Raw genomic sequence first — 17,940 nt, forward strand, 5'->3', positions numbered from 1 at the left:
AGAATCATAATTAAAAGCAGAATGTAGCATTTGCCATATGTATGAAATGGAAAAGGAACCTTTTTTCCCCTCTTTTCGGTAGTAGGCTGAGGTCACGAAAGTCTATTCACAGATTGAAATGTGCCAATGACATAGTGTGACAAAATCTGTGTACTCTGTATCTGGTATTGCCTACGACTATATGGGCATGCAGTTTTCAGTTATTTGTTACCCACTCTTCAGTACGTTGTGAATTCACAGCACCTATTGACGATGGACTTCTCTTAATGCTTATTTACTGTAGACACACACTATTTCAAACAGTTACAAGCAAATTGCAATTCTAGCTACAATGAGCTTTTGTTTAGAGGAAAGTCTTGCCTTTTGTGCTGGTCTTCAGGATGCTTTCAATTTAGCAACTTAATTGAGTTGCAGAATTTACAAATAAGTATGTGCAGCAGAGTATTGTGTTAGTCTGCACACATGTTCACTTAACCTGTGTGAGGCATCAGGCACTGTAGACAGAGGTACACATTTATTCTTCCGTTTCCCTCTTCTGTCTTGAGAAGCTGTTTACATACATGTGACTTTTATTTTGAGAGTGGTTAACTTAGGAAATCAGAGTGATAAAATATTTTTTCTTGTCTGGTTTTCCTATTCTAAAGATGAGAAGGCATCTATTTGACATCAGGATATAAGACCAGCAATTGTGGCAAGTCACTCCTTAGGTGTATTCTCTGTTTTCCATATCACCAAAAGTATATTCCTTGAAATCAAGTATAAACTTTCTTTAGTAAAAGTTGTCATTTAATGGCAGAAATGAGGGGAGAAAATGTTTAGACCAATGAGGTGATCCACTGCTATAGAGCCAAATTAAGATTCAGCAGTGTAAACCAACCACAAGCAGTTATTTATTATTATTTCAATTACAGTGATGCTGACCTTTTCAGCCTAAATTTTCTAATCAATTTGAAACTAATTTCTTTACCTACAGTTAAATTATATAATTCTCTCCCCCTGCAACCAACCGCAACTATCCACTCAATTTTTCTGGCATTATGTTCACCCTTTCACAAGCTCCTCAGGGTCTCAGGGGTCTTTTTCTTCAGTCTGGAACAGGAGCCTCAAGGGAGTTCACAGTAAGTCAGCATCCTGCTGTCTTCACTGGGATGACAATTATTAGTCTGCAAATGTGGTATGTTTTTTTTTTTTTTTTTTTTTTTTTTGCTTTTCTGTACTTGTTGTTACCCCCTGGAACTGTTTTCATTGTGGCACAACATTTACAATACATTGAAGAACCATTGATGAGCTGCTGAGAAGGTGCCTCTGGTGTCCTACCATGTGTCCACACCTGCAAGATCTTTTTGCCCTCACTCCATGCCTGTACTTCTTAATGCTGCATTTATGCTCATTACCCATGGGTACTGTTGATTCTTCTTATGCAATTTAAGCAGCTGGCAGCCTCTTGTATATGTCAAAGCTGTTAATAACAGGTTGCACACCATGCATTTATGCAACTCTAAGGAAAACTACAGCAAATTAGGTAATAATCAACCAGCCACTAGACAATTGCTGTTGCAGCTAAATGAGCTGCAAGACAGCTCCAAGCAAGTAAAGTCCGGACAAAGCCTGGTGAGCCAGCAGCACGTGCTGTTGTTAGCTTCATATTAAGCCTGTGGCCTGTTAATAAATACAGTGCTATATTTAATGAGCAACAGTCACCTATTACTATTACAAATACCGTTGAACAGAACTGGGTGTAGATTCATAGGACCGAGGGAGAATGTCCAGCTGAGTTAGGCTGTTACCTGATTGAGACAGAAGAAGCAAAGAAAAACACGCAAAAATGATGTCACAAATGAGTGGTTCTGCATTTTTCCCTTTCTCCTCTGTAATGGCAATCTGATGTGAAGTAATTCAGTAGAGAAGTGATTGCTTGCCTTGTACAGAGGGAGAAGATTGTGACCACCTGCTAGCAGATTTTATGTATTCTTTTCATCTTTAGGCACAGAATATGTCCTGTATTCTTCTCCTTCCAGATAATTTTACTTAATTTCTATTTTTATTTTAGCCTGGTTTTAAATTCTACACAGTAGAAGGAATGTAAAGCTTTCTTCTGAATCTGCAGGCTCCTGAAAGTTAATACTTTAATATGCTTTCACTGCAGTGGTTTTGCATTTAATCCCAAATTGACAGCACAACAGTTCAATACTGTTGTTTTTATTTGGTTTTGTTTGTATAAGCCATACATATCCAGCCAGTGCTCTTAATTTCAAACTCTGAACTGCCTTCTTGAATGTACAAAACTGTTTCTTTTCAAGTTAGCAAAAGTAGCACCATGCATATAGTACTTGTTTTTTCAGCAAGAAGTACAAAACAACACTGTTACCAAAAAATACATAAATTACAGGGTGGAAAAGAAATGTAAGTTTCTGTTGATAAATATTTCTATATGAATTTCTGTATGGTGAATATTTCTGTAGAATTCAGACTGAATTTGTTGTTTGGTATGGAATGTCTCAATTAATACAGTAAAGGTAATACTGAGTAAAATAGAAGCTGCAATACTTCTAAGAGTTGATTTAGACTGCTGAAATTCTGTATAGCTAAAACTATTGCCAGTACATACATACAGTGTTGTGCTTATTCATAGCAGATCTGAGCATATGGCTGATTTTTTGTGTGTGACAGACAAATTTACATAACTTCAGAAAATGGAGATATGGCATTTATTTTTAAACTCAGAATTCTGTAATGTTCAATATGAATAACTATATAATACCTTTTTACATTTTTTTTTTTTTTTTTACTAGTTACGGCAACCTCCTGTTAAACGTTTGAGGCTAAGAGGAGATTGGTCAGATACTGGACCAAGAGCAAGGCCTGAGAGTGAACGGGAGAGAGATGGTAACGTGTTTGCTGCTGGGAGTCGCCTTTGTCTTCTCTTTTGTTGTTGCTCTTTTTTTGTTGGATTTTTTTTTTCAGTTTATATTAAGTGTTCCTGAAATACGGAAACGCTTCAGATAAGAACTTTCCACATGTTTTAAGAATCAGCCAGGTCTTAAGAGTGTTTACTTACAACTTAACAGAGAACTGCTGTTCTGTAGTGATTTTTAAAATTGTCTAAATTGAAAATCTTCTCTCCAGAAAAATTGCATTGCTTCTGTTAAGTTCCTGTAAATCAAGGGGAGCTTGCTTCGTTGTTGTTGGTTATGAGGTAAAACAAATGCATATTTCCCTTTTTGTAGTTAAGCTGCATCTGCAATCAAAGTTGCAAATGAAATGTGCTGTAGGGGACTGGAATTCAAAGCAATAAGTTTCTAACATTTTTTCTTTCACTTTTTTATAAAACACCTACATGTATATGTAGTGACAACATTTTTATGCTCGTATTTTCATGTTTGTAATGTATAATATAACATAATATATTATGTTTGTAAATATATTACACAACTACTTGAGGTTTCAGAAGGTGAAACATTTCAAAAGTTATACTTCAGTGTCAAAAAATGAGATACTGAAGCAGGGCAGAGGATGCTTTACCACTGTTATGTCTAATAATGTGTTTCTGTTTAGCTCAGAAAGGTTGTGGGGGTACTGGTAATTCCCTTAAATTTTCCTCTGTTTTTCTGCCTATCATTTCCCTTTACTTATCTTCTTGATTCCCAAAACTGGAATAGATGTGTCCAGCTGGGACAGACCAATGGTCCGTGCAAACTAGGGTTCTGTATCCAACACTGACAATAGGTGATGCCATCTGGGGAGAGATTGCAAGCCTGTCCTCTTACTTTAGCCTGTTGCCTTTGCTGCTCTACCACTGTTTGCAGTTACTGGAATAGAAACTTCAGAGGGTATATTTCCTGTCTGTTCCTTTAGGCTCTCCTAATGGTTCTATTGCCTGTGAATTTCTATAGTCCCTTCTTGAACCTGTCCATGGTATTTCGTATGGCAAACAAACATCCAGAATTTTCACTGCTTACTGTTTAAATTATTACTTTATTTTCTGTCTTTTAAATTTAATTTCTGTTAGTTTTATCACGTGACCCCTTGTTCTAGTATCACAGGAGTTGATTGTTAGCAGTTTTGCATTCTGCTCACTTGGTGCTTTTGTGATTCCACAGACTTGTTTGTGTACCTCCTCATATTAGGGACACTCGGGTTACCATTTCTGTTGTAGGTTTTTTCTATATGAATTAACAGCAGATTCGTCTCTGCTCAAAATTACTTGTTATGAGTTCTTTTTTAGTTAAACACCGTAAGTGTACTTCTAGCTGTTATTTCCCCATGCTATCAAGTAAATCTTCCAGGGAGAAAGTAAAACTTGAGAAAAGGACTTTTCCAGTACGGACACTGGCTAGATTTTCCTTTGTCACAACAAACTTTCAGTATCTTTACTGTTTGTAACTTGATAGAATAGTAACGGATGTGTTCAGGAGAATACCTGTATTGCATTAGTTAGGCAGGCAGTGACCTGTGACTTATTTTTCTGTTAACTGTTCATTATCCCCCTCTTCCCATCATTAGCCACCTTTTGCCTGTTTTCTTTGGCTGTTGCATTCCATTTGTTGTTTTAAGCTTTTGAGGCCAGAACTCTGCTACCTGGGGTATAGAGTGTGGGTGATCCCAGGGGAGGGTCAGAGCCACAGTATGAAAATGAGGATAGATGTGGACACTTAAGTGAGAATGAGGGGCACTGTTTCTTGGGGGTTAAGTTGGTGTTTTCCATTCCCTTCTCCCTTCCCAACAACATCTCTTAAACTCAACTGTGAAGGAAGTAATCTAAAAATAAGGTCTGGTGATGATATATTCAAGGTATATCCTAGCTGTGAAATTTATATGCAGCCCTGACAGATAACCAGTTGTTCCAGATACTTGGTCAGTCTGGCAGCTTTTATAACATCTGTGTGGTTAGCAGAATTGATCTTTAGGAGAGGCATATTCTCATTGTACATGTTTTTCCTGAGTATGCTCCAGAATCTTTCAATGTTAGCTTTAGTCTGCAGAGTATTAAAATATCTTTTGCATATATGTTTTGATAAGTAATTGTACTTCACAATGATTTCATTTCTTAAGGTCTTTGATTACAGAACTTTTTCAAAAGTTGCATATTTCAGGAGAGGCTGAAGGACCAGCAGAAGTTATACAGCGATATGAATGGAATGGTCTGGTCCAGTGGAACCATTTTCTATTGGAAGCTGTCAGTCTGTTCAAGAAGATAAACAAACATTTTATAGAATACAAAATACACTTAAAGATTCAAATTTTCCATTTCAACACTTTACAAACGGAATCTTCTTTCCTGGAAAAAAAATAATCATATATAATAAAATCAGAAATAAAATGAGAAGGAAATGCTTTGGGTTGTGTTAAAAGAAAATGTATGCAGAGATTTTGCTGCTTAAGAGTCTTTCCAATTCACACTTAAATATTAAATACCCTAAAAGAACTCTGCTGCTTTACTAAATTATGCTCATGCAGTAAAAGCAAATCACAAAGAAGCATTCTGGAAATGTTAAAAACATCATGTCTTTTTTATGATAAAATTTTTTGTTTTATAATTAGCTGTAAAAAAAAAAAAAAAGTAACAATGTGGGCTTTCTTATTTAACCAGCATTTAAAACTGAATGACATAAATTTTGCAATGTTGTGTTTACAAGTTATTTGTAAAATAGAGAATAATTGAAAGATTTAGAAGGTTTTTTTTATTGTTTGTTTTGTTTTGATTTTAATGTCATGCTCAGCTGGCAATTTTTGCGCAGTTGTACGGAGAAGTGGCATTGGTTCAGAGGATTGCTAATTATGTAGTATGTAGTACGTTCTCTTTTTCAATGGAAGAGGTAATGGGGGGGAGGAATGAATGGAAGAGTAGAATGCTTTTGTCAAACTTCAGCATTACTGTTTTTACAGGGGAGCAAAGTCCTAATGTCTCTCTAATGCAGAGGATGTCAGACATGCTGTCAAGATGGTTTGAAGAAGCTAGTGAAGTTGCACAAAGCAATCGGGGACGAGGAAGATCACGGTCCAGAGGTGATTTCCCTTTTTTTCAAGAATAATAATTACAATAGGAAGTATAATTAGGCTGAATGTAAAGGCCTTGAATATCAGTCTTTCTGAGGTATAAACTAAATTTTTAGTATATTCTGAAGAAATGAGTACGTCTGGATGCCATGTGAATGATAGTGCAAAGTGGTCTTTAGAGACAGAGTAAGTTTACCTTTGAGCCTTTGTTGTTTGCTTTTTTTTTTTTTTTTAAACAAAGGTGGGACTAATCGGGCGGATGCTCCTGCTACTAATAATATGCCACATAGTACAGAATCAGAAACTGCAATGGAAGTAGATGGTTCTGAACAACTTCAATCATCTTCATCTTCTACAATGTCAGCCCAAGCTCCTTCAACATCATCTTCAACAGGAAGTCCCCCTTCAACTTCATTATTGTCTTCTCCTGATAACGAACAAAGGCCTTCTTTGGGGGCCTCAGCTCAACCTGTGCTCCATCAGTCTGGTGAGAAGTAATTCATCTTGTCACTGTTTATGAAAAACCCTTCCAATAAGAAAGAATTTTATTTTAGGGTATTTGGAGAAATTGATCTAAATCTGTTGTTTTTTTCCACATGCACATCTTTAGTGAGATTAGGTATTTCATAGTTACAAAGTGACTACAGCTTCAGCTTAAAGAAATAGTAAAACTCAACTGTGTTCATTTGTCTGAAGAAAGGGGTAAGCATTATTGTCCTTTTAAATAGACATATATATAAAAGAAAAGCTTTGTTTTTTCCTTATCTCGTTGTCTTCCTGAAGTATAATTAATGTCATGCCTTCTTCAACTGTGATTTGGCTGTAGCAGTCTCAGTGCAATGAACAGCAAAATCTATGTCTGTTATTAATTAGAGGTAATAGACACGTCAGCAATGTTACTGGTTTCTTCTCAAAAATATCTGGATAGACAGGACTCATTTTGCACGAGATTCCGTTATTGGTTGATAATTTGTACTACATACTACTTTTTAAGTTTGTCAATATTGAAGAAACTCATCTGTTTTAAATACAGACTTATGTTCTTCTGGTGGGGTAAGAGGGTGGGGGAAGAAAAGATATTTTACTGTCAATGTCAGAAACATATCTGAACAGAAGTAAAACAGCACCTTATGCTTTGACTTGCCTTTTTGCATCTCCATGCAGGAAAAAATGCCACAGCCATTAGAATTGCATAAGGTTTATTTTTATTTTTTTTTTTTACTTTTTAAAAGTGAGTTTCAACTCACTTTACAACTTTAGACTTCACAACTGTGGGAGAAAGGCTGTTGTGAACACCTAGAGGCTCAAACCTGAATAATTTAAAATCACACTTTTTTGGTGTAAATTCACCTCTTATCTTATACCAATTCGGTTGGGGAAATAAAAAACAAACATGCCAAGTTGTTGTAATTAGAAAAGACGACTGAAAGCATCTTCAGGCCCTAAATAGATGTAGTGGAGTGAGTATAGCAGAGTGTGGAATTTCACAGAAAAAAGTTTGCCTTTCAGTGTACTGTGGCTGCTGCAGCCAAAATCTGAGACAGTTGAGAAATTACTGGTTATATGGTATTTGAAAGATGGGGAAGCTAAAGACATAAATTAAAATTCATTAAATGAGTCATTCTTTCAAACCTTGCAGTTATACTGATACTTCTTCTTTAAAGAAAATAAACAGTGAGGAGAAGCATACCAATACAAACAGTCCAGATACTGTTTCTATAAGTGAATGCTAGAAAACATGTTTAGTAGCAGGGGCTTTTAGTCAACTATGTTGTTTATTACTGTTTGTGTCAGCTTGCTGCAATATCAAGCTTTTCACAAAACACAAAAAAGTAGGAGTCTGCTCTAATTCACTGTAACCCAGTTCAGCAGCTGCTATCGTTGGAACAGAGGAATAGCGACCAAAGACCACACACACCATTACCAAGGGTTCATTTTGCTCCGTTTAGTTGTGTTTCTCCTTCTCCTTCTTCTTCTTCTTTTTTTTTTTTTTTTTTTTAAGTAGTTGGTATGGCATTGACAAGCACTGAGTATGTCCCACATTAAAAGTAGTTGCTTCAAGGTACATCACTGAAAATGTGGATTGCATGACGATAATGCACTAAATAACATTTCTGGAATTACGCATTTTCTATCCTGCCTTTTAAAGAATGCATGCCACCTTTATCATGTATTTTCTTCTTTGTCTCAGGATGTCTGAATTTCTAAGTAAAAGTTTATTGTGCTAGCATGCAGCTGAAATTGTTACTGCTCAATTCAGCTCTTCTGTAAGAGCATTTCCTCTTTCCCAATGTTACTTTAGACTTAAGATTCTCCTTGTATTCAGATTTGGAAGGGGTAGTGGTAGTGGTGGTTGTTTTGCGTTGTTGACAGACAATGGAAACTTTCTAGTTTATTTAATCTAGTGTAATGTTTGATAGGTTCTTTGACTACACCTACACAGGGTGTCAGATGGGCTGCTGCTGCGTCAAAAAAAAAAAAAAACAACACAAAAAAATCCCTATGTCTGGTATTCCTTATCACCATATGCAGATTTTAGTTAGGATCAAGTATCATCTTCAAATAGTCTATAGGACTCCTGCAGGAGTCCTTAACTTAAATTAAATTAAACATGCCAAAGTAAGCCTTTTGCACTGCTTTTAAAAAAAAAACGCTTACGTTGTAGAAGTCTTCTTTGGGCAACATGGACAAATTCAGAGAGAGGGGGAGTTCTTGGGCAGAGTAGCAGTAATGGAGTTCTGAATGGGTAGTCTTGAATATAGATTTTTCTTCTGCAATGTTTGTGTACTTGTATAACCGATGATGGTGCTCAGTCATGAGAGTTTTTTTTCTTGCAGCCTCCAGTTTATGAATATAAAAACACTGAACTCTGTATCAAGAACAGGATTTCCCTGAGTTTGTGTAGCTGCACTTAGATGTGAATGAAACCTGCTGCTTTTGGGAGTGACAGGACAGGGAAAGTGATGACAGGCATATTAGTTAAAGTATAGTGGGGTTGAGTAAGAAGACCAGATAGAGGTGTGTTGTAAAAGATGGTTGACCAGAGAAATAGTTTGCAAAATGGAAGAAAAGTGAGAGGCTTTCAGCCATCATTTTTCTTTAAGTGGTGGCAAATACAAGCTTGAATGTCATAGCAAAGTGTTAGCAAACAAAGAATATGTTCTAGGATAATGACTTTTTTACAACTGTGGCATACCATGGAACAGGCTTACAAACAGCTTTTCATAACTCATTTCTACAGATTTCTGTACTGAATAGAGATGCTGATAGTAAGCCTCTGTTTGAAATAACAATACCTTTACACGTGTAATTCAAATATGTTGTTAGTGTGGTCTTCCAGAAAATATACCATGTGATGAGCATTTGAGCTTCTGCATGTGCATTACTTCATCTTTTAATGTGGTGGTAGTGATTGTTGTTGTTTTTAGGAAAAAAAGAAATACGTATTCAAAAAATAGTCAGAGCTCCAATCTGTGCTGGAACTTGTTGGGAAAAGTCTCTTTATAAGAATGTATATTCTAGAGGAATACAGTTGAAGCATTTGAATAAGTTGCAAATAATCAACAAGATTGTTGAGGCACACGTCAGTAGTTTGCTATTGTCAGTACATTTGAATAATTTTCTTTCTATGATGAGATGGTGTGAATACTGGAGACTTTCATGCTTGTCGTGAAGGTAAAAAATAATTTAATGTCTTCCTGATATAAGGTAGATTTGCTTATAAATTTTGAATGGGAAAGGGGCAATAGCTGCTGGTTTTTGTTGTTTTGTTTTGTTTTCCTTTCAGTTTCTCTTTCCTTGCTCCATTTGCTGGCAAAATAAACATTTGCTTAGAGATTCTGAAATGTGTTAAAAATGCTGCAATTAAACTTATTCCAGATAGCAGTTATATCTTTACATTTTGAATTGTACTTCTTATTAAGACTTAAATTGTAACTGTCTCTGGAGTGAGTGGAGATGAATCAGCAGCAAGTAGTGAAAACTGCAATTTGAGACACCATTGATACTTCCATAAAAGCATTTTCTACCTTTTTTTTTTTTTTTTAATTTCCGTAAACGTTCACATCACATGAATTATTCATAGCAAATTTCTTTCATACCATATTCCTCTTAGGAATTATATCTTTTTCCTTCTTGTTATACGTCATCAACCATAAACTGGCAGGTTGTATTTTCCAGAAGTGGTATTATGGCAAAGACATTAAAGCTTAAGGCTAGCAGGTATTAACCAGCGCCTGCTACTAAATTGCTGAATGATCGGATTATTGCTTTATGTTTGTTTCTTGTTGTGAAACAAAATTTTAAATTTGCTTGCTTCATTAAGTGAACAAGGGTTACAGTATATGTGTCAAGCTTAGTTTTTGCTTGGGTGAAAGGTGATACGCCAATGTAATACTCTTCAGTACTTGAAGATTTCATAGTGAGGATATTTTTCTTTGCAGATTTCCTCATGTCTACAAAGTACTCCAGGGTGTCCTTGATAAAAATGCTTTCAGGATAAATCTGGGCTAACACTTCGTAGCAAAACTAACTAGAGTACTTGATGTGAATATATGAGTCTGAATTAGCTTCTTGACCCTCCTTTATTATAGGTGAGAGTAGTTAGCAGCGGTTCAGATCAATGTTGTGCTTCAGCTATTGCTAATAACAAGACAGTCTGTATTGTATAAACAGAAGCACTTGCTGTACAGCACTTGTGTAAGTGGAGGAAATCTGCAAAGACCACAGAAAGAATGAAAAAATACTTAGACACCTGTTTTATCGTAGTTTGCAAAATAAATAAATAAATACTGATAATCAGACAGTAGACTGGTCCATGCCAAAATGCTGTAACTTAGAAATGAATAAAGACAAAACGACGAATGCATTGAAGTCCCTAAAGATAGATCTGCAAGAATAGTCTGTTAAGAGAATAATACTAAGAAATCTTTATGATCCAATAAATTGATTTATCTGGTGGACCAATTAACAGTGCTTCCAAACTTTGAATCCTCACCCATTGGGAATGTCTGAGATAAACATGAGTTCATGGTAAAATGTTTTTTTTTTTTCATTAGATGCTGTTCTCTCACCTCTTTCCATAATCTACACTATTTTTTTCACAGGTTTGTTTTGACCAAAATTGTATTTTTTTTTTCACATCAGAAAGCCATCACATTGATTCTGAAAATCTACCTGTATACCACAGCTGCATAATTTTCCACTACAAATGCTCTGATTTGTTGTGAAAATGCATACTTCTGTCATTTGCTTTGTGTTGTATCAGTCAGGATCTTTTCTTTTTCATTTTCTTTCTAGCTTGTCTTGTTTTCCTCATAATTATTCAATAAATGTTTTAAGTGTTATAGAAGGGGAGGGGTGCATTGTATGACATGAATTTTGAACTTTCTGAACTTTAAAATCCTATGATTTGTGCATTTAAGAAGAGAAGAGCAATTAAAATATTTCATTTTATTATTTCTAGATGTCAGTAGACTGATCTGTAAAGTTTTTATCACTTTAATTACACTTAGTATCTGTTGCTTTTCTCTTTAGTCAGTCCCCTGTTCCACCCCCGCTTCTGTATATTGTATGTTTGATGCTTCTTTCTTTTACATACTTTTTTTTTTTTCTTCTTCCATTTGTCAGAGTTAATGGGACCCGAGTTAGCTATAATCCGTAGGGGTCTACAGCGGCTGAGGCTTAAGAAGGAACAACAGAGACAGCGAGAGCTAGCTGAGGGTTCAGCACCACAGTCCTCCTCTGATCAGTCATCCTCTAAGGGCTCCTCACAGGACCCTCAGGCATCAGGTTGTCATTTGTCAAGGTTTCTTAAGCAGCTAATGTAGTTATAGTTTGTGCTGCTGTTGTTTGCTGAGATGCTTCACTTCCAGAACAAGACAGCTAATGCATTTGCTGCTCGTCTTACTTTGCATGTGGTGGTGTTTATCATCACATGGTTAGGAAAAGAGTAATAATAACAGATTTAATTTATCTAACATGTTTGGATTATATAGTTCAATGATAATGTATGGAGAAAGTTTCCTGGGTGCACACGATCAAGTATGTGCAATGTTTGTTAGATCAGCTAACCAAGAAATTGCTGTGTCCTGAAAAGGGCAACCTATTTACGCACTTGTTACTGAATTGCAGTTAACTGTATCTGGTAGTAACATTTAAGATGGCTTTGATTTAGCGTGTGTTCTAAATCAAGGTAACAATTCAGTAAAACAGAAGTTTGACACTCTTGAATACTATGTTTGTACAGTAAGTGTAGTGGAAAGTACTTGTAGTAAGCCTAAGTCCCCAAATATGCTTTGTCTTTTAAAATATGACTTTTCCTTTTGTCATTCTTGTCTTAGATTAAAAATTATTATAAGAAAGCTTTGGAGATTTTTGTAATAAATTTGAGAAAGTTCTAAGTTGGAATAGAAGCATGTTTATCAATAAAGAGTTAAACCTAAGACATAAACTTGAAGCAACCTTTGTCGTGGCACTATGTAGAAATGAACAGGGTACATGCTGTAAGTGTGAAAAATCAGTATATTCAGTGTTAAAGTAAATGTAAGGGCAACAAATCTAGCAGCTTTTTTTTTTTTTTTGTGGATAAATTTTGTGGTAGTTGGGGTAAGGCTAAACTGCTTGTAAGGACTGACATACATTCACAGTTTGGCTTGCTATGGTTTATTAAATTCATTTATCTGGAATCTTGCAGAACAATTTGATATAACAGTGGCTAGTGTTCTTGTTACACTATGTAGTTACTGAACTTTGAATTATTTCCTACAGCAGGAAGTTTTACAGAGTTTTCAGATTGTTTGAAAAACATTAATCCTGGAGGGCTGTCATGTTGATTATAGGTGCCTGTTTACTTGCAGGAAGAGAACAAGAAAACTGACATTGGCAGTATTTTTGCAGTATTTTTGTAGGTAGCATCAATTTCCTGGCAGGAAAAGCTAATATAATAATAATTGAATCTGAAATGAGAAACCTACCAATCTTATTTTAGTAAACTGGACATCAGAATTTATTAACTCAAATATATGTACTGATAGAGGCAAAACCTCTGCAGTCAGTGGATCTTGATCTCCAATTTTCATTTTGGATTGACTTTAAATAAATAGTTTCCCACTGTAAAATTGAAATTAAAGTGGAAAAAAAAAGTTAGGTTATAACCCTATCTGTAGAGTGTTCAGCTGGAATTAAGTCTGGATATTTTACTGCCTATCTGAAGTATGCTCTGGTCTGAGTATCACTTGATACTGTCTTGCCCATCTCTTTCTTTATGCTCCTTCAAGGATGCACAGTAATCCTTCCTTATGGTGTGTTGCTTGTGGGTCTGCATGCTGCAGAATCCCTTCTGACACAAACTTGAAGCTTTAAGTTAAGTGATTGTTTTGAGTAGAGGAGTCAGAGATGTGTTGTAGTTAGTTTGTATCCTACCTCTGCCTCTTGGAGTTGATTTGCAATGTCCTTTGAATGCTAGGGTAATTAATGGGAAGGTCTGATTGTCTTGTTTCGTATCACTGAGGAGCAGAAGAGCACATACGCAGACTTAGATGAAACTGGTACTCACATATTTATGTCGTTCTTCATGTGACAGTGAATTTGCAGACTTAACCATTTTATTAAATGATTGCCTTGAAAGGTAGATTTCACAGAATTACTGAATACCCTAAGTTGGAAAGGAGCCACAAGGATCACTGAGTCCAATCTCTGGCTCCACCCAAAAATCAAACCCTATGTCTGAGAGAATTGTCCAAGCCCTTCTTGAACTCCAGCAGGTTCGGTGCCATGACCACTGCCCTGGGGAGCCTGTCCTAGTGCCCAACCACACTCTGGGTGAAGAACCTTTTCCTGACATCCATCTTGAGCCTCCGCTGATGCAGCTCCATGCCGTTCCCTCGGGTCCTGTTGCTGTCCCCAGAGAGCAGAGCTCAGCTCCTGCCCATCCACTCCCCTTGTGAGAAGGCTGCAGGCCACCAGGAGACGTCCCCCCAGCCTCTTCTGCTCTGAGCTGAACAGACTAAGTGACCTCAGCTGCTCCTCATACATCTTGCCCTCTAGACCCTTCACCATCTTTTTCCTAGTTGTAAATTTTCAAACAGAAATTACACCCTGAAGTGCATCTGCCACCATATGAAATGAAGTCATAGGTTTTGTTTGGCCCAGGGCTGCAAATTCTCAGTCTCTACCTTGGTATAATTTATACTTGCTATGTTCTTGGGAAGTCAGTGTAAGACTAAGGTCATTTCTTCTGCCCTGTATTTCATTCTCAGTCCTTGTCTTTGCAATTACAGCAGCTCGGTTATCATAGCCATAGACACAGGGAGAAAAACACTTCAGTCATGTAAGAAATTAACAGTAGAAAATGTCAAGTGCTGAAAGCTCTTACTGGCTTAATAGAAAAGGTTGCCATACTATTAGACTGTATGGCAGTTATTCAGTTTCCTCCTAGCCTAAGGACTTGTAGCGGTTACATGAAGATTTGTAAACTTTCTGTAATAGTCAGCCCTCGCTATTGAGAGGAGTAGTAGAGTATACTATTTAGAGGAGTGTGAGAAGTATGTTCAAAAGCTTATGATGCTGTTGGATACAAAGATGAGTTAAATAAGTAATGATTCACAGTAGGCTGATTTGATGCTGGAGAAGAATATACTTTATCCTCAGATGGCAGAGATGGCAGAGACTATGTTTCAGTGGATACTTCACATGAAGTATTGTGTAAACTTGGCAGGGTTTCAGAAGCTGATTATGCTATGTGAATCAGGTCTGTTTTGTCTTCAAGCCTTTTCTCAGCTGTTGAACAGATGTGGACTTTTTTTTTTGGTAGCCACTTTATTTAAGAGGGAACTACGATAAATTTTTTATTTTATGTTTTCTCCAGTAAAGTCTAGACTTGACATTCATTTTTGTGGCATTTCATAGCATTTACATCCTACACAAAATTTAAACAACCATATATGTGCTATATGCAAGCAACAAAGAAATTAAGTCTTTATAACCTGTAGTTACTGCTCCTCTGCCACATGCTGATATGCCATGTATATATCACTGTTAACTAGTAATGGGTAATAAACTGAAGCAAGGCGTTGAAGAGATCTTTGTTTCTCTTGTTGAGAACTTCAAGTGAATAAAAGATAATACGAGAAGTTACAGAAATATGAACCAGCTGATCTTGAAGTAAAAGAAACAGAATTCGTATTACAAGTCAACGTGTACAGGACATATTTCTGTAGCTGTGTGTAATGTGCATGCATCTTACATAATCTGAGTAATAAAAATGCAATTCTTATTACTAGATTCTTAGATTTTTAAATGCTGATGTATCAAAATGCATCTATTTTAGGTTCAAAATATGTAACAGCTTAGTCATTGCACAAAGCAATTATTCGCAATTATTAAAACAAGCGTTTAATTTCTTGGATTAATGTCCAATTTAGTGGATTAATTCCACTAAAATTGTAAGAAGATAACAAAATAATAGTGAAGTGTGAGACACGTAAGCCCATATCGTTTCATTTTTACTGAGTGAATGAATGATACACATGGCAAAACATACCTTCTGTGTACTTACTGTCTCATAACTAGAAGTCAATAAGATTTGGAAGTACTGGTAAGGGTAGTAAATGTAATTTCTTATGCTTATAATTAAACTATGTTTATTTAGTCATATTTGTTCTATTTGTGTTGGCCTGAATTAAAGAGCTGATGAGACTAGCGTTTCCAGCCAACTAAAATGATAGGCATGATGTGCCTCTTAAACAGGACATAAAAGCATGTGGAAAGAATTGGACTGTAAGAACAGGGCTCAACTGAGAATCACTGTCTTCTGTGATTTAGTCTTCTCAGATTGCTATACAAGACTTCCTTTGCCTTTAGCACTTAGCTAGAAGTTAATCCCAGCCGTGGGCTCATAGCTGTGAATGTGATTCAACCCAGTCCGCCCTTGGGAGATGCATACCAATTCCTGTTTTGAGTCAGCTGAAATAAAAGCAGATCATCGTATGGCATGGTGCATCTTTACACCAGCTTTTTTCCTCAGGTTTGCATTCTAAAAAGTGGGCTACTACTCCATTGAAAATGCTCTCCTATAAACACTTCCCTTCTAAATTAGAAATTACATTTAAAGTGCACTTCACTTTTGGAAAGTGAAATGTATTAATGTTACAGGTCTCATACCTAAGAGCTAAGCCCCATCTAAGTCTGGAGGCCAAATTCTGTGGTCTGGCTTAGGCTTCTTTGGTGCAGGGCATGGGTAGGGCTGAACAAAGATGAAGACAAATGAAGGCCAATTTCTGTTCCCTAATTATGGAAGTAGTGTATGAGCCCAGCTACCAAAACAAGCCAGCCTCCAAAATACATGGAACTTGCCTCAGACTCCCTTAGTCTTCACTGCTTCTCCCCTCTCATGCAGTGCTAGGTATTAGTGTAATGAGGAAGCAAGCTGTGATTCTTGAACCAGTAGCTGGGAATGAAGTGTCATTTGAGGATGTATCTTTAAATTAGCTTTGTTAATTTAGCAGTGTCTATTAGCATATTTAGCATATGTCTATTCTACAAAATGGGTCATGCTGTTGATTCTGGCCCAAACCTCAAAGTGAGCCTCCTGTAGGAGAGGATGTATTATTTCATAGCTTTCCCTATATAGAATTTAAATTAACGTTAAAATTATTTCAGCATGCTGTGATTTTTTTTGTACAGTATGGCTGTATTTATAATACACAATATTAAAGCCATTTAGCTTAGCATGAATTTGTTTATAACAGAATTCAACAAATGGAACCGAAATATGGTAGCCTAGCCAATATTATGTTTGAAATACTGCACTAATTTATGTACATCGTCCCATTTTACAGCAATATGGAAGTAAGATCGAGACTTCAGAGATGACAAGGAAAATACACTTCGCAGACGATGCTGAAGTTAGCATCTGTCATTTGTTTGCACAATGAATGCAGTGCTGGTGATGGTTATTAACTGGTAGTATCCAGTGGGAAAATGCATTTAACTGCTGCTTTTTCTCTCTTTTTTTTTTTTTTTTCTGTGATTAGGTGAGAATTTTTATAGGACTGGTTGACATGGTACCGTGTTAAACTCATTAAAACACTTTCAATCATCAGATGCTACAGAGGTATAGCATCTAAGAATGCTATTGAATTGAACTGTCATCTGAGAGGGATCTATTTTGGTGCTTTAATGTTACAAAAACAGTTTATATGCTGTTATATCTGCAAATCCTCTCATCTTTTACATTTTATATTCCTAGGTATAAATACTGAAGATACTGGTATGCCACGAGTATTTTATGTTGAAGTGTAAATACTCTGAAAGTTACATTTAGCACATGGTTTGAAGTACTAGTGTCATTTAATACATTTGAAAGCCGGTAAAGGCTTTGAAGTCATAACTCTTCAGTATTCTTTGTGACATTTTAGAAATTTGAACAACATGGCAAAAGCCTTGGTAACGGACAAACATTTTCAATATCAATGTCAGCAAGCTTCAGTCTGTTGTTCAGTGATTACCTAAAGCAATACGTAGTGATTTGAAACAAGTGGCTTTGCTTCTGTCATGCCTAGAAAATGCAATATGGCTGGCTGCTCATAAAACAAACCCAAAGCTTCCTTATGTTGCTGCTTTTTATTTTTTATTTTAAACTAACATGTGATCGTGACATTGCTGTGCAGTTCTCTGCTGCTTATGTTTTAAGTTGAAATCTCATTTTTGTTTCAGATTCTCCTTCTTCTGTGGTTAACAAACAGCTTGGATCCATGTCACTTGATGAGCAACAGGGTGCGTGACAGGAAATGCGCTATACCCAGCCATAGTTGATTGCAATGCTTCTTTTTTAAAATTGCCTTTCATGATGATAAACAGTCCAAAATGCTGTTCATCTGCATAAAGTAGCATTCTGTAAGCAGATCTGCTGGAAACTCATTAAGTATTTAATTCTCAATACCA

At 36.3% G+C, this 17,940-nt stretch overlaps 1 protein-coding gene across 6 annotated transcripts in view; it reads left to right on the plus strand.

Annotated features, from left to right (window-relative positions):
- Positions 1 to 17,940, plus strand: part of DCAF6 (DDB1 and CUL4 associated factor 6) — an 85,865-nt gene that overhangs the window by 31,179 nt on the left and 36,746 nt on the right. For 2 of the 6 annotated variants that reach the window (XM_084298468.1, XM_084298469.1), the window contains exons 8-12: positions 2,793 to 2,886; positions 5,887 to 6,006; positions 6,239 to 6,484; positions 11,626 to 11,787; positions 17,713 to 17,772. In XM_084298468.1, coding sequence (XP_084154594.1) covers positions 2,793 to 2,886; positions 5,887 to 6,006; positions 6,239 to 6,484; positions 11,626 to 11,787; positions 17,713 to 17,772 — 682 coding nt within the window. The remainder of the gene's footprint in view (positions 1 to 2,792; positions 2,887 to 5,886; positions 6,007 to 6,238; positions 6,485 to 11,625; positions 11,788 to 17,712; positions 17,773 to 17,940) is intronic. The other 4 variants (XM_084298470.1, XM_084298473.1, XM_084298471.1 and 1 more) reach the window with 3 other exon arrangements.

This window comes from Netta rufina, assembly GCF_964035555.1.
Source record: "Netta rufina genome assembly, chromosome: 1".
Taxonomy (NCBI): domain Eukaryota; kingdom Metazoa; phylum Chordata; class Aves; order Anseriformes; family Anatidae; genus Netta; species Netta rufina.